The sequence below is a fragment of the Peromyscus californicus genome, unplaced genomic scaffold (assembly GCF_007827085.1).
Source record: "Peromyscus californicus insignis strain IS unplaced genomic scaffold, ASM782708v3 Scaffold_4__1_contigs__length_199733344, whole genome shotgun sequence".
Taxonomy (NCBI): domain Eukaryota; kingdom Metazoa; phylum Chordata; class Mammalia; order Rodentia; family Cricetidae; genus Peromyscus; species Peromyscus californicus.
In genome coordinates this window covers 87,218,298-87,245,701 of record NW_026294562.1, presented here as the reverse complement: position 1 = coordinate 87,245,701, position 27,404 = coordinate 87,218,298, and the positions used below count along the sequence as shown (strand labels likewise).

The 27,404-nt window shown below is 48.6% G+C and overlaps 1 protein-coding gene across 7 annotated transcripts in view; it reads right to left on the bottom strand.

Annotated features, from left to right (window-relative positions):
• The window catches only part of Plekha7 (pleckstrin homology domain containing A7), a 191,176-nt gene extending 166,237 nt beyond the window's left edge, over window positions 1-24,939 (bottom strand). For all 7 annotated transcript variants that reach the window (XR_008223199.1, XM_052763114.1, XM_052763116.1 and 4 more), the window contains exons 1-3: window positions 24,809-24,939; window positions 24,628-24,704; window positions 24,476-24,533 (exon numbers count right to left, since the gene is read on the bottom strand). Coding sequence is in view for 6 of the 7 variants with exons in the window: in XM_052763114.1 (XP_052619074.1) it covers window positions 24,476-24,533; window positions 24,628-24,704; window positions 24,809-24,891 (218 nt within the window). In the remaining variant the exon portion in view is untranslated. The remainder of the gene's footprint in view (window positions 1-24,475; window positions 24,534-24,627; window positions 24,705-24,808) is intronic.
• Window positions 24,940-27,404: the final 2,465 nt, after the last annotated feature.

Below are 27,404 nucleotides of genomic sequence, written 5' to 3'. Positions count from 1 at the left end.
ACAAAACCAAATAACAATAAAGGTGATCACAATACATCTCTAAGGTCTCTGACCAAGCCCTGAGGTAATGGGCATGAGCTAAACTTATAGTGGACCTGGGACCACTTATCTGGAGCCTGTGTCTGTCTGTGCCTGCTCACCTTGGCAAAGCCTTTCCCAGTAACTATGGGCTTTCCTGGAGTTCACACAGCTCCAGGAGGCAATGCCAAGGCTCAAAGCCAAGATTTCTGACTCTGGCTCTAGCCCAGCATGTTCCCTCACACGTAATCTGGCTACTCTAGGAACCTATGAGATCTGAGCTTGAAGAGATGCTCTAAATCCTCTCCTGAGGACCCTAGAGAAGCCACACCCCAAGCAGAAGTGGGACAATGACACTCAGGGACTCTGAACAGAACAGCAGCAGAGGGCATTTACAACCTGCAGCCTCCACCCCATCCTTGATAAGCTCTGCTGACAGCGAATTCATGCATGGCCCTGCCAGGCCCAGAACTCAGCATGTTGAGAGAAAGATAGAAACAAACCACCCAAACTACACCCATAGTAACCAAACTCCTTCTTCCTCTAGACCCCATAAAAGGCGGCCCAGGCTTCTCACTCCACAGCCAGCTGCTCTTTGATGGCATATTCCTCCCTGACCTGTACAATTCACTGAAAAGTACTCTCGTTACTTATAAAGTCCACGTGCACCCTCTGGCTCTTATGCCCTAGATGCTCAATCATATCACCTAGACACAGCACAGCTGCTTACAGGAACACACAAAAGCACAGTTGGGACCATCTGTGACCTCAAGAATGTATAGGGCCCTAGAACTCACTGGGTACAGAACGCTAGTTAGTAGGCCACCCTGCCTTACTCCCCCGTGGTTGGTCATTTGTGCACAAGCAAAATAGCAACGTCTGTTTGCAGACAGTACCCCCCAACACACACACACACACACACACACACACACACACACACACAGAAGGGATGACTAGAAGTCAGCACAGATCTCAACTAGGGTTCTATATGGCGCCTAGACTACAGAGGCCTCTCTAGGGACTCAATCCATTCCTCTGCCGGGAGGAGGGAAGGGCAGGAGGTGGCAGAGGAAGTGCAGAGGAAGGTACTGGCCTGTGAGTGAAGGTGAGGACAGCTGTCATGTTGCCAGGAGTCAGGTTTTAACTAGGCCACCCCTAGGACAAGCACACTACCCCTCTCTATCTCTGTCCTTTCTATTTTTAAGACAGAAGTGCTGCCAAGCAAGGTATATGTTACCAGCTTTCTGCTTCCGAGGCCTCACCTGCCAGGCACAGTCTCACACACACCACCTACTTCCACTAGCCCCACCCTGTGGGCGTCAGCATGAGCTGTCTTAGAATGACAACCACCTTCCACACTCCCTACATCCCCCATAGTCCATGTTCCTCCAGTGGCAGGCCTGGTCACACCCCTGCTAGAGCCCTTCCAGGGAGCCTCATGATGCACAGGATGCAGCTACAACTCCTCTAAGTGACCAACTTTGCAGTCTCCACTCTCCCGTGTCACCAGTATGACATGCTTCATGTGGCTCAACCCAACCTTCATCCCCTTCCTCCAACATCCAAGATCCCCAAAAGCCCCTACATACTTTTCAAGATCAGTCTGGGGGCTTGACCAGCATCCCAAGCTTTCCCTGACCTGCCCTCTGCCACCAAAGTTCCCAGGTTCCCCTTATGAAATCACTTGCATGGTGTCCTCTAGTTGGTGACATAGCTGTGTCCCATCTAGCCCAGGCTCGGGGCTCCTTGGGCACACCAGTGGTGCTGTGAATCATTAACCCAGTGCTTGCTATGTATGTTCCAGAAGTTTCTGGGAGCACTCATATAGCAGTGAACAACCCACACAAAACATCTACCTTGAACCGACCTTCTAGTACTAATAAAGAGCCAGAACACACAAATAGTTTCTATACTCAAGACCCTCCTGAGTATGCCACATTAGCTCATTTAAACCCCACCACATTTATCATTATTGCTATTTCACACAGAAGGAAGCTGAGGCTCCAGAATATATACCTGATCACACCACAAGCCAGGGAGTGGCAGGGCTGGGCCTCACACACAGACAACCCTGCATCAGAACCTGTGTTCCTAACCTCTGTCCAGTGATGCTGACTCTTCTCATTTGGATGCTCACAGTGCCCGGGCCTGAGCCTTCACACATCAAGGGCTCAGTGAAAGTCCACCTCATGAAGAGACCCGTAATGACAAATGCTGGATCAGTCCTCACTGCCACCCTAGCTGGAGACCCAAAGCTTCCCTGACTAGTCAGCCTGTTCCCTCCTAGGCACTTCCCTCCGTGCAGCACCCACACTTTTTACCCTGGGCCTCACCACACACCTTCTGTCCATCCCTTCACCTGAAGCTGAATGAATAACTTGATTTACCAGCTACCTGGACACTTAGTAGAGGCACAGCAAAGGTGGATAAAGAAATGCTAAACCAAGTTCAAACCTCCCCTCTAGCTCCCCATTATCCCTGCCATGGGAAGGAAGGCAGGGCTCAGGTAAGACATGACTTGTGCTACAAATTATGCTCAGATTGCCTCTACAAGTGGTAACAGCCAAGGTCACAACTAGGATGCAGCCCTGGACACGGGACCTTTTATCCACTTGGTTAAATCTGACAGGACAACGGATGCTCTTGTCTAGAAAATGCCCATCACTAAGACGCTAACTGGCTGGACAAAACATCCAGGTGATCTTTGGATATCAGAGGATAGGAGGCCTGTGGGATCCAAGCCAAGCAACTGAGGAATCTCCCACATACATCTGGGGCAGCACAATTACTAGAGGATAAACCGCCTGCGTATACAAATAAGTGCCAAGTGTATTAAACAATACTGCTGTGTTCTGGGCATTAATACCCCACACTCTTTTGTTGTTGCCTTTGGGAGCGTATTTTGTTTAATTTTCTGGAGACAAGGTGTTACTATGTTTCCCAAGGTAGTCTTAAACTCACAATCCTTCTGATTCAGCCTTCCAAGAGAACATTACCACCCTTGGCCATATTATCCTTGGGGTTTTGTTTTTTTTTTTTTTTTTAGATTTATTTATTTACTATGTATACAGTGTTCTGCCTGCACACCAGTAGAGGGCACCAGATCTCATTATAGATGGTTGTGAGCCACCATGTAGTTGCTGGGAATTGAACTCAGGACCTCTGGAAGAACAGCCAGTGCTCTCAGCCTCTGAGCCATCTCTCCAGCCCCATATTATCCTGTTTTAATCAAGGCAAACGATTCTTGGGAAAGATACCAACATTCACCCCATTTTACAAAGGCTTAATAACTCACCCAAGTTCCAGAGCCCAGGTGCTCTCTCATGACCCCGCAGCCACGCTACCTGAAGTCTAGAGTAAGCCAGCTGAAGCTGGTGTAAGGCCAAGTCGGGCTGCGGCCCCTGGCACTGGGGAGCAGGCACTCTGAGTAGTGGTCCCTCCTCTCCCATTTGAGCACACACCAGGCCCAGCAGACTTTCCACTGGGAAGGAGTGCTACAGTGAGGCAAACAACAGAAGCCCAGAGAACCACCTTAGCTCAGAGAGACAGGAAAGGGAGACTGAGGCACCCACCAGGAAGAAGAAAGTCAAGAACTTGAGGCAGACCAGTCATGGTGACATAAGCTTTTAACCTCAGAGACAGAAGAAGCTAGCAAACCTTTACGAGTTCAAGGACAGCCTGGTCTCCATAGACAGTTCCAGGCCAGCCAGCGCTACATATAAAAGAAAGGGAGGAAGCAGATATGTTGGCTGGTCTTATGTCAACTTGACACAAGCTAGAGTTATCTGAAAGGAGAGAACCTCAATTGAGGAAATGCCTCCATAAGATCCAACTGTAAGGCATTTTCTTAATTAGTGATTGATGGAGAGGGCCCAGTCCATTGTGGGTGATGCCACCCTTGGGCTGGTGGTCCTGGGTTCTATAAGCAAGCATGCTGAGCTGGGCAGTGGTGGTGCACACCTTTAATCCCAACACTTGGGAAGTAGAGGCAGGTGGATCTCCAAGTTCAAGGCCAGCCTGGTCTACAAAGCAAGTTCCAGGACAGCCAGGGCTACACAAAGAAACTCTGTCTCAAAAAACCAAATAAATAAATAAAATAATAATAAAATAAAACAGAAAATGAAAGAAAGAAAACAGGCTGAACAGGTCATGGGAAGCAAGCTAGTAAGCAGCACACCTCCATGGCCTCTGCATCAGCTCCGGCCTCCTCCAGGATCCTGCCCTGTTTGAGTTTCTGTCCTGACTTCCTTTGATGATGAACAGCGCTTCAAAGTGTAAGCCAAATAACGCTTTCCTCCCCAACTTGCTCTCCGGTCAACAAGACAGGAGGGCTGTGGGGAGTATGAATATGAGTGAATGGAAATGAGCCTGAGCCTGGCATCATGGCTCACACCTAGAATCCCAGCACTCAGTAGCTGAAGCAGGTGGACTGCCGTGAGTTCCAAGACAGCTTGACTACAGCTCCTGGACTACTGAGTGAAAACCTGTCTTTTTAAAAAGGCCAGCATAGTGGTGCACCCCTTTAATCCCAGCTGTGGCAGATCTCTGAGAGTTCGGGGCCAGCCTATCTACATAGTGAGTTCCAGGCCTACACAGTAAGACCCTGTCGAAACACACACACAAGATGGCACTGGGGACAGAGCTAAGGCAGTAAGTATGTGCTATGCAGGCGTTTAGATCTGAGTTCTATACCCAGTGCCCAGGGAAAAGGTTGAGTATGGTGGAACAAACCTAAACCTAGTACTGGGGAAGCAGAAATAAGCAAGATCCCTGGGGATCACTGGCCAGCCAGCTCAGCATAAGCAGCAGGCCAAGTGCAATGAAATTCTATCTCAAAATAAAACAGTGGATGGCTCCTGAGAAACAACACCCAAGGCTGACCTCTAACCTCCACACCCAACTGCACACACAAGCATGTATAACCTCCCATATGTATACCCCCACCCATGCATGCCCACCTACCCACAGGTTCCAGACCCTGCAGAGGCCAACCTCAAGCTCAACTAGGCCTCTGCCTGCTAAGCCTCTTCCCCATAAGAGGCGCATCAGAACCTGGGGGGTCCCCTGAGTTCCACCCCTGAGGCAGGACATTTCTGCTTTGACCCCATCACCAGCCCCTTGTCAAAAGAAGGGGTTAGGACAGGAAAGTCACCACCTTCTCCCTGCTTCACCCCACAGCCTTCTTCCCACAAGTGTCCTTGGACAAGCTGCTGAGCAATGACCTCCGAAGTGACTCCCGAAGCCTAGTCACAGATAGCAGGAAAGCTCTACATGAGGGCAGACCCTCCCCCTGGGGATACACTTTAGCTTTATTTTCTTGGTGGGTGTGTGTGTGTGGGTGTGTGTGTGAGTGTGTATACACATGGAGAGGTCAGAGGACAACTTTGTAGAGAAAGTTCTCTCCTTCCACCCTTCCGTGGGTTCCAGGGATCAAGCCTGGTTCTTCAGGCTTGCATGGCAAGCAGCTTTACCCACTGAGCCATCTCATGGACCCATTATTTTTGAAATCCTATCTCCACTTCAGGTGGGGTTGGGGAAAGAGACTCCATCTCTACAGATAGCCAAAGCAACACACACGAACTAGGAAGGCTGTCTCCTCTTCCAGACCTTGTTCTTCTTGTGAGAACCTTCAGCCTGCCAGATATGGGAGAGGTGACCTAAACAGCTGGCAGCTTTCCTGTACCCTTCACACCTGGTACTTGGCATGTGACAGGCAGAGGGCAGCATGGCCAAGACCCCAGGGCTGCCTGGCCAGGCTCTGGCCCCCAGTGTAGCATAGTTCATGCCCTCTACAAAAGCCAGCCCCCTCTCCACACTCCCACAAAGCCCAGAAACTCATCCACTCTCCACCTGTTATGGGGAGAGGTGGCAATGCCTGCCAGAGTGGGGCTCTTCCCGGAAGCGCCCTCAACAAAAGGCCCCCAGTTTGTTCCCTGAGTGTTATTCACCTCTTTCACCTTTTCCTTCTCTGCCAGGCCCTGTCCTCTCTAAGTGAACCTGTACAGTCTGAGAGTTTTCTCTGAAACAAATCGCCCCGGCCTCTGCAGTCCCCGACTGTCAGGGCTCGGTGGAGGCAGGCCATGCAGGGAAAGGGCCAAGATGACACAAATAAAAGGCATCAATCCCTTGGCCTCCTTGTGCCTCCATGTGGGTCTGAAAACAGCAGTCAATCAGATAATGATTAAAAGAGCTGTTTCTGTTAAGTCTGGTGTGCATGTCAGTGCAGACAAACATAGGTAAAATAAACAAATAAGAAGATATGTGCTGCAAGCCTGTAATCCCAACACCCAAGAGGTAGAGGCAGGAGGACTGACCACAAGTCCCAAGCCAGATCAGTCTACATAGGGAGTTCCAAGCCAGCCACACTACATAGTAAGACTTTGTCTCGAAATAAAATAAGACAAGAACAAAACCCCACAGAAACACAAAATAAGTAAATTAGGACTTAAGAAAACCAACTGGCTTCTTGGGGTACCAGCCCTGCTACCCATCGTATAGCTCACTTTTAAGAACAAACTCTGAAAACTTCCTGCTTGTTCTAGCCAGTACCAACAGCCCTCTCTTCAGATGCCAAGATCATCCTCAACACAGCATCACCTTCCAGCCTTGAGCACATCCCACCCATGCTTCTTTCAGAATAAAGGGGACACTATGGGTTCTAATTTAAATACCTGTTCTCAGAACTTGAAGCTAATTACTTTCCTCTCACCCAAAGAATTAAGTGTCCTCTACATTTCAGAACCCATCTGGTGCCAAACACAGAAACACATCTACAGTCTCAGGTGAGGAGGGTTGGAAAAACCAAAGGCAGCCAGCCCAGAGAGGCCAGCTGAGCTCTCTCCAGCTCCCGCTTATACCTCAAAGAGAAAAAAACGTAATTATTCAAAGCTTACATAAATGGATGTAATTTTAGGTGCCACCAGTTCCATTTAAAAATGCATCCATGGGTACAGTGATTATAGATATTTAGCTCACAGCAGCCGTCTGTCTATTATTTTCTAAATCCTAGCTCAAAACGTGCTAAGAAAAATACTTTGCTGAGCACACCCCTAGCCAGGCTAGGTAGGCATTTCTCCTCCCTTGAACCCTGACCATGGGCTCTGATCCTTCTTCCCACCTCAGCTCACAAAGTCTTACTTACTCCCAACTCTAAACCCACTCTCCTCCTTCGAAACAGCCTATTTCTGGAGAGACAGGTCAAAGGTTAAATCGGCAAACCTACATATCTATCTGGCTGAACACTGACCCTGTACCTGACACTGTCCACGGGGAACTGCAGAACTATTTGGGACACAGAGTCACCACCCTATTTCTGCCAGGATCCCCCAGGACCAGCTGAGAGATGACGAGAGCAGTATGGTACTGTCACTTACCATCACCACCATCTGCTGGCACACTTAGTCTCCCACACAAGACAGTCATCCCTGGTTCTGAGTTGCAGTCTGCTTGCCCCTAGCCAGGCCTCCTCTGCCCTCAGAGAATCTTTAAGTACTTGTGGCTTCTGAGGTGAGAGACTACACCCTTCAGGAAGACATAGTCCCCACTTTATGGTCACCTTTAAGACCAACCAGATCATTATGAGACCGGCAGCCTCACCTTGGCCGAGGCAAGAGTGGTACAGTCCACCTCCGTGGAGGAAACAAGACCAGACTCCTGCTCCCAGAACTTCCTCTGAGCAAAAACGTGGGCACTGACAGACAGCTGTATCCCACTGCCCCCCTAAGACCTTTCACCCAGCTCTGTCTGACTGATTGGGATGGATGAACTTCTGTCATGAAAGACACATGCCCACAGGCCTACAATGTACTGGGCACGGACCTGCAGCTAGGCTATCACTTTCCTTCTCAAATGACACCGGGAGGAAAAGAGCATCACCGCCTGCAGATGCAGAAGCTGAAGCTAGATGTGGTTTTGCTTTCAGCACCACGAGAATCAGCTGCGGCACCTGGGCAGGTTCCCAGCTCTGCCCCCAGAGACTTAGATCCACATTTTAGACTGAGGCTCTAGCTCGAACACCTCATTAAGTGTGTCTAATACAGACACCAAAGTCACTGCCTACCCCCAAATGAGCAAGATGCTCTGCCCCACAGTCGAAGCAGGAACCCCAAGGAAGCCTTCCACGAGGGTAGCACAGAGAGCAGGGAGTGGAAAGCACAGACCAATCCCGAGCCCAGGAAACCTGTTCACGCTCCCTCTGGATAGACACAGCCACACAACTCTTCCCAGATCAATAACCGCTCTTTGGTATTCAGCACCAATCATTTAGTGCTCAGCTTCCAATTACAGACAAGCCTCAATACAAAAGCACAGTTCTCAGTGAGGCATGCTGGCAAGCCTGCAGTCCCAGTACTTGGGAGGCTGAGATAGGAGGACTGCCATGAGTTCAAGGCTAGTCTGGACTACAAAATGAGATCCTATCTAAACAACAAGAACAAAGAATGAAAAGAAAAAGCAAATAGGCACAAATCTTCCTCCCTAGTCAGGCCCCAGGAGACTTCCCCAAGAACAGAACACCAGCCCCTTCGCCAACGCTACTGCACCTCTCCTAGCAATGCACTTCCTTCTCAGAACTAACCAAGTAGCAATGGTAAGGGTTAATTCTCAGCATGCACACTGCTCTAGCTGGTCCACGAAGCCACTGCCCCCACTTTCTAGCTAAAGAAACATGCGGACACAGGGACTGACATGGCCCAAGCTAGAGACAGAATCAGGGTTTTAAGTCAACACTCAGACTATAGCATCGCTGATTTGTTCTTTTTGAAACAGTGTTTCATGTAGCCCAGGCTAGCCTTGACCTTACTGTGTAACCAAGGATAACCTTGAACTTCTGGTCCTCCTGCCCTCACCTCCGTAGTGCAAGGATTACAGATGTGTGCCACCCGTGCCAGGTTTATGCAGCGCTTGGGGTCAAGCCCAAGGCTGCATTCAAACTGCGCAAGCGCTGCACTAATCAAGCTGCATCCCCAGGCCAGCATCCTTGTTCTACAACCACTGTGAGGCTCAGACTCAGACCCAGCAGTGGGAGCCCCTTGGGCAATGCCCCCTCATCCCCCTGTTAGCCCTCTTTCCTGAAGCCAAGTTGCCACTGCAGGCTTTGATCCAGGGCCCACCCAACACCTCCACTCCTCACACAGGTGCTGTGACCCACACCACCTGCTCCCCAGAACATGTCACCACTGGCCTGCTCCACAGCTGCCTGCTTTCCTCAGTCTTCCCTGAAGGTCCCTCTTCTCAGAGCCCCACCCCCAACACCCAGACTGGAACCGGTCTGGGTCCTCTTTGCCCTTGCACTGGGCATTGCTGGAAGGGGGTACAATGTCCTCCGTCTCTGTCCATAGGGCCCAGTGTGAAGAAAGACCCTCCAGCTTCTGGTGACTAAATAGATGACTCCTCCACCAAAACCACCCAGCCTCTGGTTAAATTCTCTAATGAGGCACTCACCTCTTCACAGCCCAGAACAACTATGGCCAACTCAGTTTACAAATGGAGATAACACAAATATGGCAGTTTTGAGACCTTGTCTGGTCCTGGCCCACAGGAAGGCCAGGCAGCAATGGAATGGCCCTGGGCACAGGATGGAATGGTCCTCTACCCACACTACATTCCTATGTGGTAGAGTGGGTTCCTGGGAGGCACAGGAGAGTGCATGTTAGCTCCAAGCTGTCAGGTCTAGATAGGAAATGCAGGAGAGCCCCTGAGACTGGCTGGGACTGGCTGGGGTGTGGACATGCTCTCTGGCAGGCCCTGAAAGACAGCTCTTTAAGCGGGTTTAAGAGGCTCATCAGTTCCTAAGCTGGGTCAGTTGACATCTGGGGAGGAGGGAAAAGGAGAGGAAGAAAGGATTAAGGAGGGGGTGATAGTCCAGATGAAGAGAGCCACACACCCACACACCTCCAGAGCACCAGGGATCTACTCACAGTCTCACCTGCCTGAGGACCACAGCTCCACTCACTTTTCCCCCAGTGGAGTCTTTCTGAGGGAAGCCCAGGATGCTTCTGCTTTGGGATCCTCCGGAAAAGTACAGAGAAGGAGTGGTGGTGACTGGAGCCAGGAGATACCATGGGCCAGGGTAGAAACAACACTAAATTTGGAGCCAGGATGACTCAGGTTCAAGTCCCAACTGATGCTCTGGTGTCTTTAGCTCCCCACCTGTGCCTCAAATGCCCGAGCTGTACAAATGACAGTTGAAATGCCTGCTTCTTGAAGGAATGTGTGGTTAGCTGCAAAGCGTCAGACGTTGACACCTATGATCTGAAAAACACCAGACAACTTGTCTGTTCTCCAGTGGCCAAGGCTGATACCAGGTGGCTGCCCGACTAAGGAGCAGCATTCATACAGCCTCCAAGAGTCTAGGAAGGAGACAGACCCCAGACTTGCCACACCACCCTGGGCACTTGCAGCCTAGACCCCTGTGCCTAGGCAAGTACCTGTAACCTCAGGCAGCCTGGCCCTTTACAGACAAAAGGGCTGTTGAGGGTTTTTGCTTTAGGGTTCTTTGTATGCTTGTTATTTAGTTAGATTGATTGTTTGTTTTGAGACAGGGTTTTGCTATGTAGGCCAGACTGAGCTCAAACTCACAGCGTTGATGCCCCTGCCTCAGCTTCCTGGGTGCTGGAAGTCCAGACATGCACCAAAATGTCTGTCGTAATTAACTCTTTACTTGAAATAACTGTAAGTGTATGTAAAAGATGTAAGAGTAAAGGGGCTAGAAAGATGGTTTGCAGCTGAAGAACACCTGCTCTTCCAGAGGACCTAGGCTGGGTTCCTAGCACCCACAACCAACTGGAACTCCAGTTCCAGGGGATCCAACTCCCTCTTCTGACCGCTGCAGGCACAAGGCACACATGTGGTGCACGAATATAAACGAAGGAAAAATATTCATATGCATAAAATAAATAAATAATCTACTAAAAGGGTTTTTTTTAACTTATTTATTTTTGGTTTTTTTAAGACAGGGTTTCAGGCGCAAAGCTACACAGAGAAACCCTGTCTCTGTGTAGCCCTGGCTGTCCTGGTACTCACACTGTAGACCAGGCTGGCCTCAAACTCACAGATCTGCCTGCCTCTGCCTACCGAGTACTGGGATTAAAGGTATATGCCACCATATCTAGCTAAAAAAGATATTTTATATTGCAAAAGAACAATATAAAGTGTCCCCGGGTACCCCCACCCAGACTCAGCCACTGTTAACACTGTGTCCCATACTGTCATCATCCCCCCCCCACCTCGTACACACAAACACACTTTCCCCCATAACCACTTAAGAGCAAACATTTCAGTATGCATTTCCCAGAACTAAAGACATCCTTTTAGTACTAAATGGCTTTCTAATTTTATCCATCCAAATGAATTTTGAGTTGAGTTCTGCAGCTGACATGCTACTAACTCAGGCAGCGGGTACCAAGCACATCAAGCTTCCCCTGGACTAGCCGAAGGCAACCAGGACTCAGCACTCCCGCTCTCACCCCTTCTCTGAGCTGTGTGAATGGCTGTACAGGAGCTCAAGCTGACTGGCATTTATTCTGCATCAGACATGGGCCCTTTCCATTAAGCAATTCATGCAGGGCTGGAGAGATGGCTCAACAGTTAAGAGCACTGACTGCTCTTCCAGAGGCCCCATGCACAATTCCCTGCACCCACAGGACAGCTCACAACTGTCTAACTCGTTTCAGGGGACCTGACATCCACGGCAAAATACCAATGCATATAAAATAAAATAAATTAATTTTAAAAAAAAGTAATTCATGTAATCCTCACACTAGCAACACTGAACCTTTGGGGAAGTAAGCTTCAAGAGAGTCAGCAATTCACCAAGGTCAGAGAGCATCTGGTGCCCAGCTGGGATTGCATCCAGGTGGTAAGGCTGCCTCTTCCCACAGGTGTCACCACATCCACACACCTAGCCACTGTCTACAGGATGCAGGACCTGGCTGTGCTCTGGGCTTCCCAGGTGGCAAGTAGCTGTGAGCAAGCTGGATGAGAGGTAGTCTAGTACAACTCAGGCCAAGCAAACTCAGTCCAAACGAAAACCCAAGCCTGGCAAAGTGACACATGCTTTTAATCCCAGCACTCAAGAGGCAGAGGCAGAGAACTCTGTGAGTTCAAGACCAGTGTAGTCAATCTAGAGAGTTTCAAGACAATCACAGCTACATAGGAAGGACCTGTCAAAAGAGAGAGGGAGAGGGAGAGGGGAGAGGGAGAGGGGAGAGGGAGAGGGAGAGGGAGAGGGAGAGGGAGAGGGAGAGGGAGAGGGAGAGAAAGAGAGAGGGAGAGAAGGAGAGGGAGGGAGAGGAGAGAGGGAAGGAAGAAAGAAAGGAAGGGAGGAAGGGAGGAAGGAAGGGTGGGAGGGAGGGAGGAAGGAAGGGTGGGAGGGAGGGAGGGAGGGAGGGCCCGAGGCCAAAGCAGCTGCTGGTGTGGCTTTCCTCCAGGCACTTACAGTGTTTTGGGGACTAAGACCCAGAGAGAACAGAAAACCAATGACTGGTCTCCCCATACTTCCTTGTCACCTAGGACTCTGGAGAGAAGCTGGCACCTCCTGGGGCTGATGTTTCTATTTGGGAAAATGCAAAGCCACACAGTAGACCCGATACAGCTTACCAAAGCAGTGATCCCAAGGTAGGTAAGGGAGAGGATGAATCAACTGTAAAGTCTACAGAAGCCAGGTGTGGTGGTGCAGGCCTGTAATTCCAGCACTTGGTGTATGTGTGTATCAGGAGTGAGGCCAGCTTGGGACTCACAGTAAGACCCTGTTTTGACAACCAAAGGCTGGGAAGTCATTCAGTGGTAGAGAGCTTGCCCAGCAATCCCAAAGTCCTGAGTTCCCTCCCTAGCATAGCAAAAATGAAATCTGCATGCATGACATTTTCTGCACCCCAGTCTCCGAGGAAAGCAGACCTCCTTCTGTCCTTAAGTTTGTGGTTACATGTCCCCTTCTGTCATTAAGTCTGTGGTCCCTGTGTCTGAGAAGCCCACGCTAGGGTACCTCCAGGCCTCTCCCCTGAGCCCAGAAAGGTTGAACTAATAGTGACTGTAGGAAAATCACTTTACCCTATGAGTCAAATTTCAACAGCCAAAATAAAATAATGGTAAGAATTGAACCAGATCATGTTCATGAAACACTCTGCAGACAATAAAAATGTTCATTCAAAATGCTTCTCTTTCCCAGAAGTCAAAAAGCAAATGTTTTGACAGCCATGTGACAAGAGGCAAACACCACCATATTCCTCCAGACTCTTCCCTCTGCCAATATTTACTCACAACGCCATGCCAGTCCGAGATGCTGAGCTGGAGTGGACATCACAATAAGTCACCCACTATCCCACAACCTAGCCGGTGCCCCCAGCTGCCCACCCTCCAAAACTGTGATTTGACCTAGAGTCTTGCACATGCCATACAATGATCTACCACTGAGCAGGAAACCCCAATCCTTTTCTTTTTACTTTGACATTTGAATCACAGTCTCACGAAATAGCACAAACTGGCTTTGGACTCACTTGCTCTGTAGCCCAGGAAGATCTGAGATTTGCCACCCTCCTGCTTCCTGCTCATAATCTTCTTTCCAAAACCCTAAGAAGTTCGAAATGTGTCCCCTTAATATGTGAAGAGAAGGGAAGGACTGTCGTGAGGCACAGCAGGTGGTGGTTATTATTTTCTCTTTTGTAGTGTTGGGGACGGAACCCAGGCCTCGCTGGCATGCTAGGCAAGCATTCTCCCTCTGAGTTACCCATCCTCCAGCACTCATCAACGCAGAAGAGACTCACACCCACCCTCTTCATGCACAGACCTACCTGCTGCAGGGGCAACTGGCTCCCCCATGGGTCAAGAGCCGTAAGCAGCTTTAATCATTTTTCTTAGAGGTTTCTCCAGCTCTTTGGAGGGCCTGTTTTGAGACTGTGATACAAACCACAGCTTTAAATCCTTCCTCCAGCTTTCTACAGAACACTCAGTGTTAGTGCTTTCCCACAGACTCAGTGCTAACTAAATCCATGATCTGGCTTTCCCCTTTGATAAAGCCACCAGGAAGTGCAAGGTAAAGTGTGGGATTATACCCAAACCAGCCAAGTGGGAGAACCTGCTTGCCCTTCAACAATGAGGCTTCAGGAGTTCCATTTCAAATACATGTATGCCTTTAGCACCCATAATTCATTGTGAAACTGTCAATTTCTGGTTTGAAATAAAGTTCTGGAAATGCTGTGTCCAAGTTTCAATAGTTTTCCTAAAAGGCCTTCTAGCTAATAGGGACTTCCCCCTTGACATCTGTCACATCTGGGCTTCTCTTCACTGCCTCTTTAAATTGATTGAGAAATGAGGTGTTGCAGGTAAAAGGCGCATCCTAAAAACTGAGTATGGTCTGCAGCAGGGTGTCTCTGAAGGAGTCTAGAAGCCACGCTCTCCCCTAGCCCAGCTCTCCCTGCTTCTCCCTGTGCACCACTTGGCCTCCCTTCACCTCACTCTGTCCAGAGGGTCCTGAGCCTGCACACTCCTATACTATGCTTTACAGTAGGGCATGGTGCTGATGAGTCATCCAGCATCAGAGGTGAATGACCTGATATCTACATTTAAACCAATATTTATATTTTATATAAATAGAAATGAATTATAAAACATATAATATATACTTTAAATTTGTCTTTACTTAGAATGATACTAAACAAACCAGGAAACAGTGATGCATACCTTTAATACCAGCACTCTAGAGGCGAAGGCAGACAGACCTCTGTGAGTTGAAAGGTCAGCCTGATCTACGTAGTAAATTCTAGGCCAGCCAGGGCTATGCAGTAAGACTGTCTCAAAAAAAAAAAAAAGACATGAAATAGCATATTTTAAAAACTATGACAAGTCTAGGGGGGAAAAAATGGAAAAGGAACAAGTTTTATAATGTAGGTTTGTTGATTTGTCTCCTTTTGTTTGACAAGAGGGCTCAAATAACCCAGGCTGGCTTCTTACAATTCAATATATATCTGAAGATGGCCTTGAACTCTTGGACCCGCCTGCCTCCACCTCCAGAATGCTGGAATTGCTGGCTGAACACACTGTCTTATACTGCAGTTTTGTTTTGCCATTGTGTTTTGGAGACAAAGACGCCAATAGCCCAGAGTCTCATGTAGCTCAGACAGGGCTCTAACTCAGTGTGTCACCAAGGAAGACCTTGAACTCTTGATGGCCTTACCTCCTACTCCCAAGTGCTAAGATTAATGTGCCGCCACACCCATTTCACTCCAGCACTTTCAATGGCACCTCCCTCCTTTCCATTTTGCATGGGGGACCTGCAAGCTATGTTACTGGCTCTGCCCCAGCACTGGGGAAACAATGAAAAAACAGCTCACTCCAAGTCTGCAGTGTGTCTTTCCCAAGTCTACTACCTAGGGAATGGCACCTGCACAGGATGGCCCCACAAGTCCTGGAAGATAAGGCTGGAGGACCTGAAGCTAGGTGGCACCTTGTGTAATCAGCTGGACCCTGTCAGGACCTTGGAGCAAAGTCAGAAGATGCCAAGGGAAGCCAAGGAAAGAGGGGGGTCTAGTCCAATTGCCAATACATGAGGAAATCCCCAGATGTGAAGAGCTGAGCTCAAGAGACCAAGCAGCCAGAAAAGGCTGCCTGAGCCTCCACTGGCCAGGTTCCTGCTTTGAGTGTTGCTGCTGACAATGAGTAACTACATCCAAGATGCCTGGGTCCGAACACCAGCCCCAACAGGCCCAGTCCTGGCTTCCCTGCTTCTGTTCCATACACAAGTCTCCTCTCTAGCCAGGAATTTTAAAAGACTGGACTACTTAATGATCACCCAAGGTTTCTTGGGGACATAGCCTCTTCCATAAATAAGGACAGATGGATTCAGTGCCAAACCTCAGAAAGAGTGAACAGGTCTGCCCTCAAGGAGCAGCCTTTGAGCAGGGTGTGGTGTCCCTGTCCCCCCACCCTCCAGCCCCCATTACATAAGTGCCTCAGGCAGGAGGATCATTCACAGAGTGGCCCTAGAGCTGGGCCTATGGCTCAGACCTGTAAAATCCCAACTATTTGGAAACTAAGGCAAGATTGCAAGTTCAAGGCTAGCCTAGGCAACTCAGTGAGAGAATATTTGCCTAACATGCTTGAACACCTAGGTTCTTTACATGAGGCTATGTCTCAAAACGAAACAAAAAGCTAGGTACGGTGATACGTGCCTATAATCCTACACTAGGAAAGCTGAGGCAGGGGAAATATTATGTGTTCCGGGCCAGCTGGGCTACAGCTGTAAATAAACCAGACAACAGCTATGAATAGCAATAGCAGTTCCTGGATTTTCCAAGAACTCAAGAAGATGAAGTTTGCATCATGTGGTGCTTAACTAGCTTAACTAGCTCTTAGGGAGCTACAAAGTTCAAGGTCAGCCTGGGCTACACTGCAAGGCCTGTCTTAAAAAAAAAAAAAAAAGATTAAGGCCAAGCACACATCTTTAATCCTAGCACTAAGGCAGAGGCAGGTGGATCTCTGTGAGTTCAAGATCACCCTGGTTTACAAAGTGAGTTCCAGGACAGCCAGAGCTATAATAGTGAGACCTTGTATCAATAAGACCAGGAGCTGGAAAGGTGGCTCAATGGTTAAGAGCCCTGGCTGCTCTTCCAGAAGACACAAGTTCAATTCCCAGCACCCACATGGTAGCTCACAACTCCAGATCCAATCCACTCACAAAGCTATATATGCAGGCAAAACACCAATTCATATAAATTGAAAATAAATGAATCATAAAAAAAAAAGAAGAAAGGGAGCTGGAGAAGTGGCTCAGAAGTTAAAAGCACTGACTACTGCTCTTTCAGAGAACCCAGGTTCAATTCCCAGCACCCACATGGCAGCTGAGCTACCTGTAATTCCAAGATCTGACACCCTCACACAGACATACATTTGCAAGCAAAATACCAATGTGTTATAGAATATTATTTTAAGATGTTACATTTGTTTATGCTGTGGAATATTTGTTTAATGATGCAAAGATGTGTTGCATTCTTTTATGCTGCATTTGTTTAACTCTGTGAAGCTGTGTTACTTTGCCTGTCTAAAACACCTGATTGGTCTAATAGTGAAGCAGGAGAAAGTATAGGCAGGGCTGGCAGGCAGAGAGAAATCCGAGAGGAGAAAAAGAAGAGCAAGAGGGATCAAGGAGAAGGACATCAGGGGCTAGCCACCCAGCTACACAGCCAGCCATGGAGTAGAGTGAAAGTAAGATATACAGAAATAAGAAAAGGAAAGAACCCAGAGGCAAAAGGTAGATGGGCTAATTTAGGTTAAGAAAAGGTGGCAAGAAACAAGCCAAGCTGAGCACGGAAGGAGATGCTATGTGGGGCTTACACCACTGCCTGGTTCCTAGTAAGTACCCCACAAACACTAGCACTGACTGTCAGCACCGGCAGCTCAGAATCCATGGCTTTTATTTAAAAGGTAACTGGAACAAGCGTGTGAGCACTGGTTTCCAACAGGAGTGAGCACTGTGACATTTCACCTCTGAACCTCTCTTTAAAATAGAAGGACTTGCCTCTACAGTGTGCTCCATCCATAAACGACAAAAGAGCGAGCCTGCCATCACACATAGTCACACACAACAGTACTCCCACGTTTTCTCTTCCACATTCTTATTCCATTTACTCTACACAAGAGGCTACAGAATCAAGTCAACTTCTTACATGATTTCTTTTTAAAGATGTTATAATGACTAATAGTTTAAACAGGTTTAAATTTTTAAAACTTCTTTTTTAAGATTATCAAAATAATTAGTGTTTTCTTGGATCTCTGGATGTAAATTATGAAAATCATGGTATCAGAGTCTTCTTACTGCCACATGTTTTGCCTCAAAATTAAATAATTGATTAAGGGGGGGGAAAAAGAAACAAGCCAAGCTAAGGCTGGGCATTTATAATTAAGAATAAGCCTTCATGTGTGATTTATTTGGGAGCTGGGTGGAGGGCCCCCAAAGAGCTAAGAGCAAAAACAGCCGACATTTTGGCATCCCAATGTGGGCCTGTAGAAAGCTGAACAACACCAACGCACATAGGTGCTGGGATTAAAGTCATGTGCCATCACCACCTGGCCACAAAATCTTTTCTTAAAGGGAATGTCTGCACCACTTTACCTGCAGTTGGGAGAATCATTAATGCAAAATGTAGCCAAAAGTGCAGAAATAAACTAAAATCCACATTTCATAGTTCAGGGTTTTCTGCCTCAAGAAACAGACTCTAGATTAAAATCTCTGCTACATAGGACGCAATGGCATACACCTGTGATCCTAGGCCTCGGGAGATGGAGACAGGAGGATTCTGAATTCAAGACCAATCTAAGGATCACAGCAAGATCTTGTCTCAGAAAACTGGGGGCAAGGCTTGGAGGGAACACACTTGTCTAGTATGTACTATTCCCTGGGGTCATGCCTCCATATTCCAAAGAAATTAAAAAACAAACAAAAACCAAACCATGAAAGGAGAGGGGACTTGTGAGGAAGAAGGGATCCAGAGAAAATGGGAGTGGGTAGGAAGAATAATGGGGGACGAATATGATCAGAGCACATTATACAACTTGACAGGATCTGGAATTATCTGGGAAACATGCTTCCAGGAAGATCTGTGATTTATTTATTCATTCAAATTGTGTTAGTTTGTGACCATGCCTGTGAGTGATTATTGGGATTAAGTAAATTGAAACAGAAAGACCCCCCAAAAAAAGCCAGAACCACTATTCCTGGGCTGGAAAAGCAGAAAGCCAGTGGGACAAGCGCTTTCCTCCTGTTAGTACAGTGTGAACAGCTCCTTCAATTCCTGTCACATTGACTCCCAGCCTTGAAAGACTGTGACCTTGAACTGTGAGCCAAAATAAGCCCTTCTGTGGCAATATGAACGGGAATGGCCCCCACAGGCTCATATTTCTGCATAGTTAGTCATCAGGGAGTGGAACTGTTTGAAAGGATTAGAAGGATTAGGAGTTGTGGCCTTCCTGGAGGAAATGTGTGGGAGTAAAGAGCCCATGCCAGGCCCAGGCCCTCTCTCTATGGATCAGGATGTAGCTCTCAGCTATTGCTCCAGCGCCATGCTTGCCCCATGCTCCCTGCCATGAAAATAATGCACTGACCCTCTGAAACTGTAAGCAAGTCTCCAATTAAATGCTCTCCTTTAGAAGAGTTGCTCATGGTCAGAGTGTCTCTTCACAAAATAGAACAGTGACTAAGACACCTTCCTTCAATAAATTATTCCTGTCCAGGCATTTGATCACAGCGACAGGAAAGAAACTAAGGCAAACATGTACGGCTTTGTCAAAAATTAAAAGAAAAACAAAATACCTCTGTTAAGTACCAGGAACAATCATTGCATCCTGAAAATACCACACACCTTTCCTGTCCACTGGGAAAACATTCAGCCATGACTCTGTTCTATCTCTCAGACTTTATTGACAAATCCAGAAATTCTCAGTCTAAGAAAGCATGCAGGGCCAGGCAGATGGTTCAGCAAGCAGAAGGTACTCACTACAAACCCTGACAATGACCTGAGTTTGATCTCCCTTCTCCAGGAACCACATGATGAAATGAGAGAACAGACTCCCCAGGATTGTCCTCTAACCTCTACACACCCCACAGTACACTACTGCTATGAACAATCCTTTTCTACACTATGAATATGGATTACTTTCATTTGCTAATAAAAAGCTGATTGGCTGATAGCTGGGCAGAAAGAGATTGAGCTTGAAAGCCAGACTAGGAGAATGCTGGGAAGAAGGGCAGAGTCAGAGAATCGCCAGCAAATGCAGAAAAGCAAGATGAGAATGTCATATTGAGAAAAGGTACCAAGCGACCTGTCTAAACATAGATAAGAATTACAGGTTGCCGGGCAGTGGTGGTGCACGCCGTTAATCCCAGCACACGGGAGGCAGAGGCAGGTGGATCTCCATGAGTTTGAGGCCAGCCTGGGCTACAGAGCAAGTTCCAGGAAAAGCACCAAAGCTTCACAGAGAAACCCTGTCTCGAAAAAACCAAAAAGAATTACAGGTTAATTTAAGTGTAAGAGCTAGTTAGTAATAAGCCTGAGCTATCAGCCGAACATTTATAATTAATATAAGCCTCTGTGTGGTAATTTGGGAAGTGGCTGCTGGGTATTTGGGAACAGGCGGTTGGGACAGGAAATGTCCAATTACACACTATGGCACACCAACACACACATACACATACACACACACACAAAAAAAACCCACACACTCTTAGAATGTAATAACTTGTTTAAAAAAAACACAAATTCTTTAGAAAGCATATAAATGCAAAACTTCATGGGTTGTGGGGCAAGGAGGAAGATAATTAGTCCCAAATCTGGAGGCCTCTTCAGAAATTATCATGTAGAAAACACAGCAGCTACCACGGGATCCCAGCATGTAGACACCAGCAGCCTCTGAGGGTGGAAGCCACTATCAACGTTGCTGTGGGTAGGCCTTGCAGAAAGTATGGGAGGATTCAGATGGGGGGACAGAATTACCAAAGAAGAGTTACAACAGGGATGAAAGCCGGACGCTAGGGACAACAGCCTGGTGTCTTACAGACTGCACAAATCCCAGCTCAAGACTGTACTGCAAACCGCTCACAACCTCTCCTCATTACCCCAATAGGTGACCTTGCAATACAGACCTGGACCTCTCCCTCTCGCCTCCACAGAAACTCTGCTCCAGTAACTGCCCAGTCTCTTACCTACACCATCTATTTCTCCTTCTCCCACCAGAACAAAAGATGTTGTACAATCTTCCCCTGAAAAGAGAAAACCCCTCCCTCAACCCACACACTCCGAGCTGTCAGCCAATGTCTGGACTCTTCTTTGCAATAAAACTCCCAGGAAGATGTGATGTCCTTCCTGGACAGGTGTCTCTTACCTACTTTCTCTGCCATGGGTTCCAGTCATCTATGTACTAGAGGTTCCTGTGACTACACATCTGCTGTGGAATAATTCTCTTGTACACTGTAAAGATTTCTCACTCAAATTGGTTTAATAAAATGCTGATTGGCCAGTAGCCAGGCAGGAAGTATAGGTGGGCAACCAAACTAAGGATGATGGGAAGGAGAAGGGCAGAGTCAGGAGTCACCAGCCAGAAGCAAAGGGAACAGGAGATGAACATGCCATGCTAATAAAGGTACCACCACATGGCAGAACATAAATAAGGAATATGGGTTAACTTAAAATGTAAGAGTTAGCTAGTAACAAGCCTGAGCTATTGGCTGAGCATTTATAATTCATATTTAGCCTCTGAGTCAGTTATTTGGGACCTGATGGTCGGGACAGGAAACGTGCGATTACAACACATCTTCTTACCTTCTCAGTCTCTCCTCTTAAGTTTACCTCTTTACCAACCTCAAACATTGCACGTCCCCAGGCTTAGAACATTGTACTAGTTAGTTTCTATAATCAACTTGACACAAACCAGAATAACCTGGGAAAAAAAGAACCTCAACTGAAGAATTGCCTCTGGTGGGCACGTCTGTGGGAAATTGTCTTGATTGGTGATTGATGTGGGAGGGCCCGCCTGCTGTGGACCATACTATCCTTAACAGGTGAACATAAGAAAATTGGGCTGGCAAGCCAGAGTGAGTCAATAAGCAGCTTTCCTCCAGGCTTCTGCTTCAGTTCCTGCTCTGACTTCCTTCACTGATGAACTGTGACCCGAAGTATAAACTGAAATAAACCCTTTTCTTCCTTAATTTCCTTCACCATGCTCTTGGTCATGGTGTTTATCACAGCAACAGAAAGCAAACCAGGACAGAACTTCTTGGTCTGAACTTGTCCTTGATGACATCATCTACTCCTCATGGCATCATACAACAGTTATCTACAAATGGGGTATCTGCAAACCTCTCTCACTCTCAACCCCAAGCTTCAGATTCATACACCTATATCAACCTTCCTAATGCTGAGACCCTTTAATATAATTCCTCATGTTGTGGTGACACCAACCACAAAATTATTTTCATTGCTAGTTCCTAACTGTAATTTTGCTACTGTTATGAACTGTAGTGTAAATATCCATGTTTTCCTACTATGAGTTATAATGTAAATATTCATGTTTTCTGATGACTGGTCTTAGGGTGACCCTTGTGAAAGGGTTTTTATACCCCCCTGGGGTCACGACCCACAGGTTGAGAACCACTGATCTATATGCTATATTCCTATCTTAAGTGTAAAACAGCAAAATAAGATCTTTTTGTGTGTTGTTATTTTTCAAGACAGGGTTCTCTGCTGTCCTGGAACTTGTTCTGTAGACCAGGCTGGCCTCATACTCACAGAGATCTGCCTGCCTCTCCCTCTTGAGTGCTAGGATCAAAGGTGTGTGCCACCACTGCCTGGCATACATCTTTATTTTTTTAATCATCTATTCAAGCTTGTTTCTCCCCTAGCCTTCTGAAAGATATGGACACCACCTGTTCAGGTACTCTCACCTCTAGGAGTCATCTGTGTGCATGTGTGAGTGTGTACATGTGTACTTGTGTGTTCTTGTGTGTACAGGTGCACATGTGCATGAATGTGTATGTATGTGTGTACCTGTGAATATAAAAGCCAGAAGCCAAGTCAACTTCATGTGTTGTTTTTCAGATGTCCACCTTGTTTTTTGAGACAGCTCCTTCACTGGGACCTGGGCTTACAGATTAGGCTAGGATGACTGGCCAGCAAGCCCTAGATTTTCCTGTCTCCACCTCTCCAGAGCTAGGATTAAAACTGCATGTGACTACACTGGATTTTTATGGGATCTAACAAGAGTCCTCATGCTTGTGTGACAAACACTTTATGAACTATGTCCCTATGAGTCATCTTTGAATGTTCTTTCTCTCAGACAGCATCCAATCCGTTAGAAAGGTCTGTAAACACTACATCCAAAGCACAGCCTGAATCTAACGACTGTTCTCCATTTCTGTGCTCCACTCTCCACTAGAGTCTTCTCTGGACCACAGCCACAGCCTCCTACTGCTCCCCTGCCTCCCTGGCACAGCTGTCCACGCAGTCCCCATTCTTCCTAAAATTGCAAAGCATAGCATGCTATTTTTCCGTTTAAAAACCTTTGAGTTCTCCCTGGGCTCAGAATATAGCTTATCAGCCATTTACCTCGGTTCAGCTTCATCATTTACCTCCCTACCTGTGACCCCCTTTAGTGCCACTCTCCCTTGGTCACCTTCAAGCCACACGAGCCTCTTTGCTCATTGAACTTGAAGGGTTTTGTGTCTTAAAACATTTTTTCTTAAATGTTTTGCCCCTAGTGGTCATCACAGCAAGGATCCTTCTCATCGTTCAAACTTCAAATGTCACCTGCTCAGAAAAAGTCATCACGACCTTCCAATCCAACAAGTCATCCAATCATTCCAAATCGCATCCTCTCGTGTTAGTTTTCTGCACAGCAGTCGCTGCTACCCGCTATTATTATTGCTCACTCTTTGTTTCCTTTCCTCCTGCGGGCTTCAAATCAGCGAGCAGAAACAGTGAGCACCTCCCTTCCATAAATCTCATCCATCACTCTCAGCCACTACACAAGAGTCCCAAGCGGGGAAGGAGGCTCAATGACTTTCTTCACATATTCTGATCCAGGTCTAAACAGTGTTTCCAAGTTGGTGTAGAAATGAATTCTGAATCACGGTCCCCCACAGTACACCAAGTGCCAGTCAAACCACCGGCCGGAAGACCTTTGGCTAGTTCATTCATTCGATAAACAAACATTTACCGGAGCTCCTACTCTATGCCAGTGGGGCAAAGGATCAAAGGCAAGTTCTGACTCCCAAGAACCACAGGTAGCAGAGTGAGGAACGCGGCAACACAGGCACCTTCCCCGAGCGGAAACGATTAAGGCTGTACGCATGTCCCTCATGGCTTCGAGAGCAGATCCACACGGCCCAACAGACCCAGAGTAACTGGTGGAGCAGCACCCCGCGGCTCGGGCGCCAAAGCTCCCACTCTACTAGCCCAGGCAGAGCCGGCAGTCCGCGTTCGGCGGCGTTGGGCGCCCGCCGAAGACTCGCGGTTAGAGTTCCAGGAATCTCATTGGCTGGCCGGGAGCCCCACCCCCATCCCATCCCTGAGGAGCAAGGATGCAGCCGCCGGGGTCGCGCTCCAACTCTCCTTGGCGATCCCAGCCAGCGCGGCCAGACACCACCTTCCACTAGCGTCGCGGCCCCTCTTCCCCCTCCCCCACGCCCAAGCCCTGAGGCCACACTCCCCAGCCACACGAGCCCTACTCCCTGACACCCGCCACTGTGCCCAACGCTTGCCCCGAGGGTAGGCGTGTCCCGGGAGCCGTGGAGTTGGCTGGCTCGGCCGCGGGCCGGCGAGCGGGCGGGACCGGGCCAGGCCCCCTGCGGCGCTGCGAACCCCGGTGCGCAGCCGTCCCCGAGCCCGCCACCTTCGGGCACACAAACCCCGAGCGCCCAGCCCGCCAAGGCTGCGGAGGAGCGAGTCAGGTGCGGCCGCGATGCGGGCTTACTCACTCGATGAAGAAGCTGGCGCCCTCCTCCGTGAAGCCCTCCTCCCAGCCGCGCGGCAAGTCTGCGGGAAGGCGAGAGAAGTCGGTCAAACTCGCGCGGCCGTGGCGCCCCCCGTCCCCGTCAACCCCCCCCTCCCCCGCTGTCCCCGGGCCCACCTGAGCGGATCATGTGACCCGAGTTGACGGGCTCGCCGGTACGCGGGTGCAGCCAAGTCGTGCAGCGGAGCTGGTCACTGCGGGAGACGTGCACCTGTTAGCGCCACCGCCCCCCACGCCCGCCCCGGGTCCCGGCCCCCCAGCGCCCGACCCGCCCCGAGTGCTGCCGCCCCTCGCGCACTTGATAAAGAAGACGCGGCCGTCCCGACATACGCCGTACGACCAGTGCTCAGGTAGGGTGTCCCGCCCGACCGCCGCCGCCATGTTCGCCCAGCACCAGAGCCCCAGGCCGCGGGAGGGGGGAGGGGTGAAGGGGCGGGGCAAGGGGCGGGGCGGGGCGAGTGGGAGATAGGGGTGCGTGAAGTTGGACAGAGAGTGGGAGGGACAAGAAACAGGGAGCTGGAGTAGCAAGAAGTGGGGGGCAAGGAGTTCGATGGGGATAGGGAGGGGAGGGACAAAACGTGGGGAGGGGTCCAAGAAGTTGGAAAGAGCGAGGCAAAGAGTGGGAAGGGGCAGGGACACGAGCGACTTGGATGCTCCCCACCGTGTTCTGTGCTGGCTGCAGCGTGGGCTCCCAGCCTTGGTGACTTGCGGTCTGGTGCCTGAGCCCGAGGTCGCAGCCGGTAACTCCAAAGTTCACTGGGGCAGGGGCCGGCTGGAGCGCTGGGCCCCTCAGCCTTTGTCCCCGAGACCCGCGGGCGATGGAGCAGACTGCCTCCCCCCCCCCCCCCGCCCCCCCCCCCTCCCGCACACCCTTGCTTCAGGAAAACCAGCCGTCCTGCACTCCGAAACTTCTTTTCCCCGGAAGTGTGCTTCTTTCTTAGCCTAGGAACACCGAACAGGTTTCCTTCAGGATTCCGGAGCAGCCTCCAAGGCTTCTGGAAAATAAGTGAAAAGCTTGCCTGTGATTCTAGCTCTGGTAGACTGAAGCAGGAAGATTGCTGCGAGTCGGGAGACAGCCAAAGCTGCTTAAGAGAGTTTCAGGACAGCATGGGCTACTATGAGACACTGTCTCAAAAAAACAAAAAGTAAAGAATGAGGTCTAGGAGGAGCTGTGTGTAGAGTCGGTGGAGTAGCTTCCTTGGAACCTGGCGCACAATGGGTGCTCTAGTAACCGCTAGGGCAATCTTGCATTCATTTTCCCCAGCCCACAGCAGGGACATGGGCCAGGACCAAACTGGTCCTCTCCATGCCCCCACACATCTGAAGCTGCAGGGATCACAGGCTGCTTCTGCCTTCAGTTTTCACAAGTGACAAAAAAGAGGTGCTGTCTGGATTTCCCTGCTCTCGCTTTGGAAGAGCTGTCAGCCCGCAGTCTGTAACACCTCTTTTAAGTATTCAACTCTTGGGGGAGCTCCCCTGAACCCCCAGAGCAAAGGAGACCCTTCTGCTCCCTTAACTCACTTGTTTGCACCTAATTGACATTTGTGTGTTTACTCTTTTGTTCTCCCAAAAACTACATGTGTCAACTGGAAAGAGAAGGGGCCTTGGTCTGCCCCAAACTACAGGGGCCTGGGTGCCTGAACAATTCTGGCGCATGCTTTCAGTAACTCCTCGACTGGAGAATGGGAAACACTCAGACACCCTGTCCTGTCACACAGCAAGTGGGTGGAGCAGGAAGCTAGGCTCCTGGGCAAGGGTCAGGCCAGCACTGCAGGGACACAAGCTGCAGGTCTGAAGAGGCTGACCTCAGAGTGTGACTCAGAGTGGGCACCGGAATGAGAGAGGTGGGGGTAGGATGGACCCTGAAGGAGGCACAGCTGGAGCAGGCCAGATGAACCTAGCCGAGGGCAGGGCGACCTGTGGGAGGGGTTTGGAGTGCTAGGAAGAGCGTAAAGGGATCCTTCCTCTGCAGCAGTTAATACGGAGAGAGTTGCTGTGTGATTGGGGATGCAGGGTCTTCTGTCTCTGACCCAGTTCTTGACCAAATGAACATAGAAAAATAGCATCTTTGTTATTAAACACTGATTTAAAAACAATATATTAAATGGGCAAGGATATGAACATACAGTTAATAGAAATGAAACACAAGTGACTTTTAAGTAAATGGGAAGATAATTGACCATTGCATAATATCAAGTATACAAATGAAAATTACGGTGAAATTCTATTTTGTAGATGTTGGATTGGATTAAAAAAAAAACAAAAACGTTCTTGTTCATTGCTGCTGGGACTTTAAAATGATTCTGCCTCCTTGAAGGCAATTTGGCAGCAGCTGTTACAAGTAAATACACATTGCTTTGACCAGGCAACTCCACCACCAGGAGATACCCTGCAGGAAATGTTACATCCCTTCGGTGTGGCTCAACGGTTGAAAAGTGCATACTACCGTTGAAGAGGACCTGGGTCCAGTTCCCAGTACCTATTTGGTGGGTCACAACCTTTTTGCACTCCTGTTCCAAGGGATCTTATGCCTTCGTCTGAACTCTGAGCACACTGCACACATGTGGTGCACATGAATGCATGCAGGCAAAATGTATATACATAAAATAAAAAATATTTTTAAAAAATATTTTAATCATGTGCTACCATATGTCTCTGAAAGTGTACTCATGAGGAGTTACTCCAGAAAATTAGATGTTTTTATTTCCTCATAAAAATATGTGTATGATCATTTACAGCAGCTTCGTCTATAAGGGCAAAAACTAAAAATGGCCTCCTAGGGTGGGTGGTTAAATAACCAGTCTATCTCTGATACCACAGAATTTGGCTTCACAACAAAAACTTGACACACAGCCATGTGGGTGGATCTCAAGATGTTAATAACAGGGGCTGGA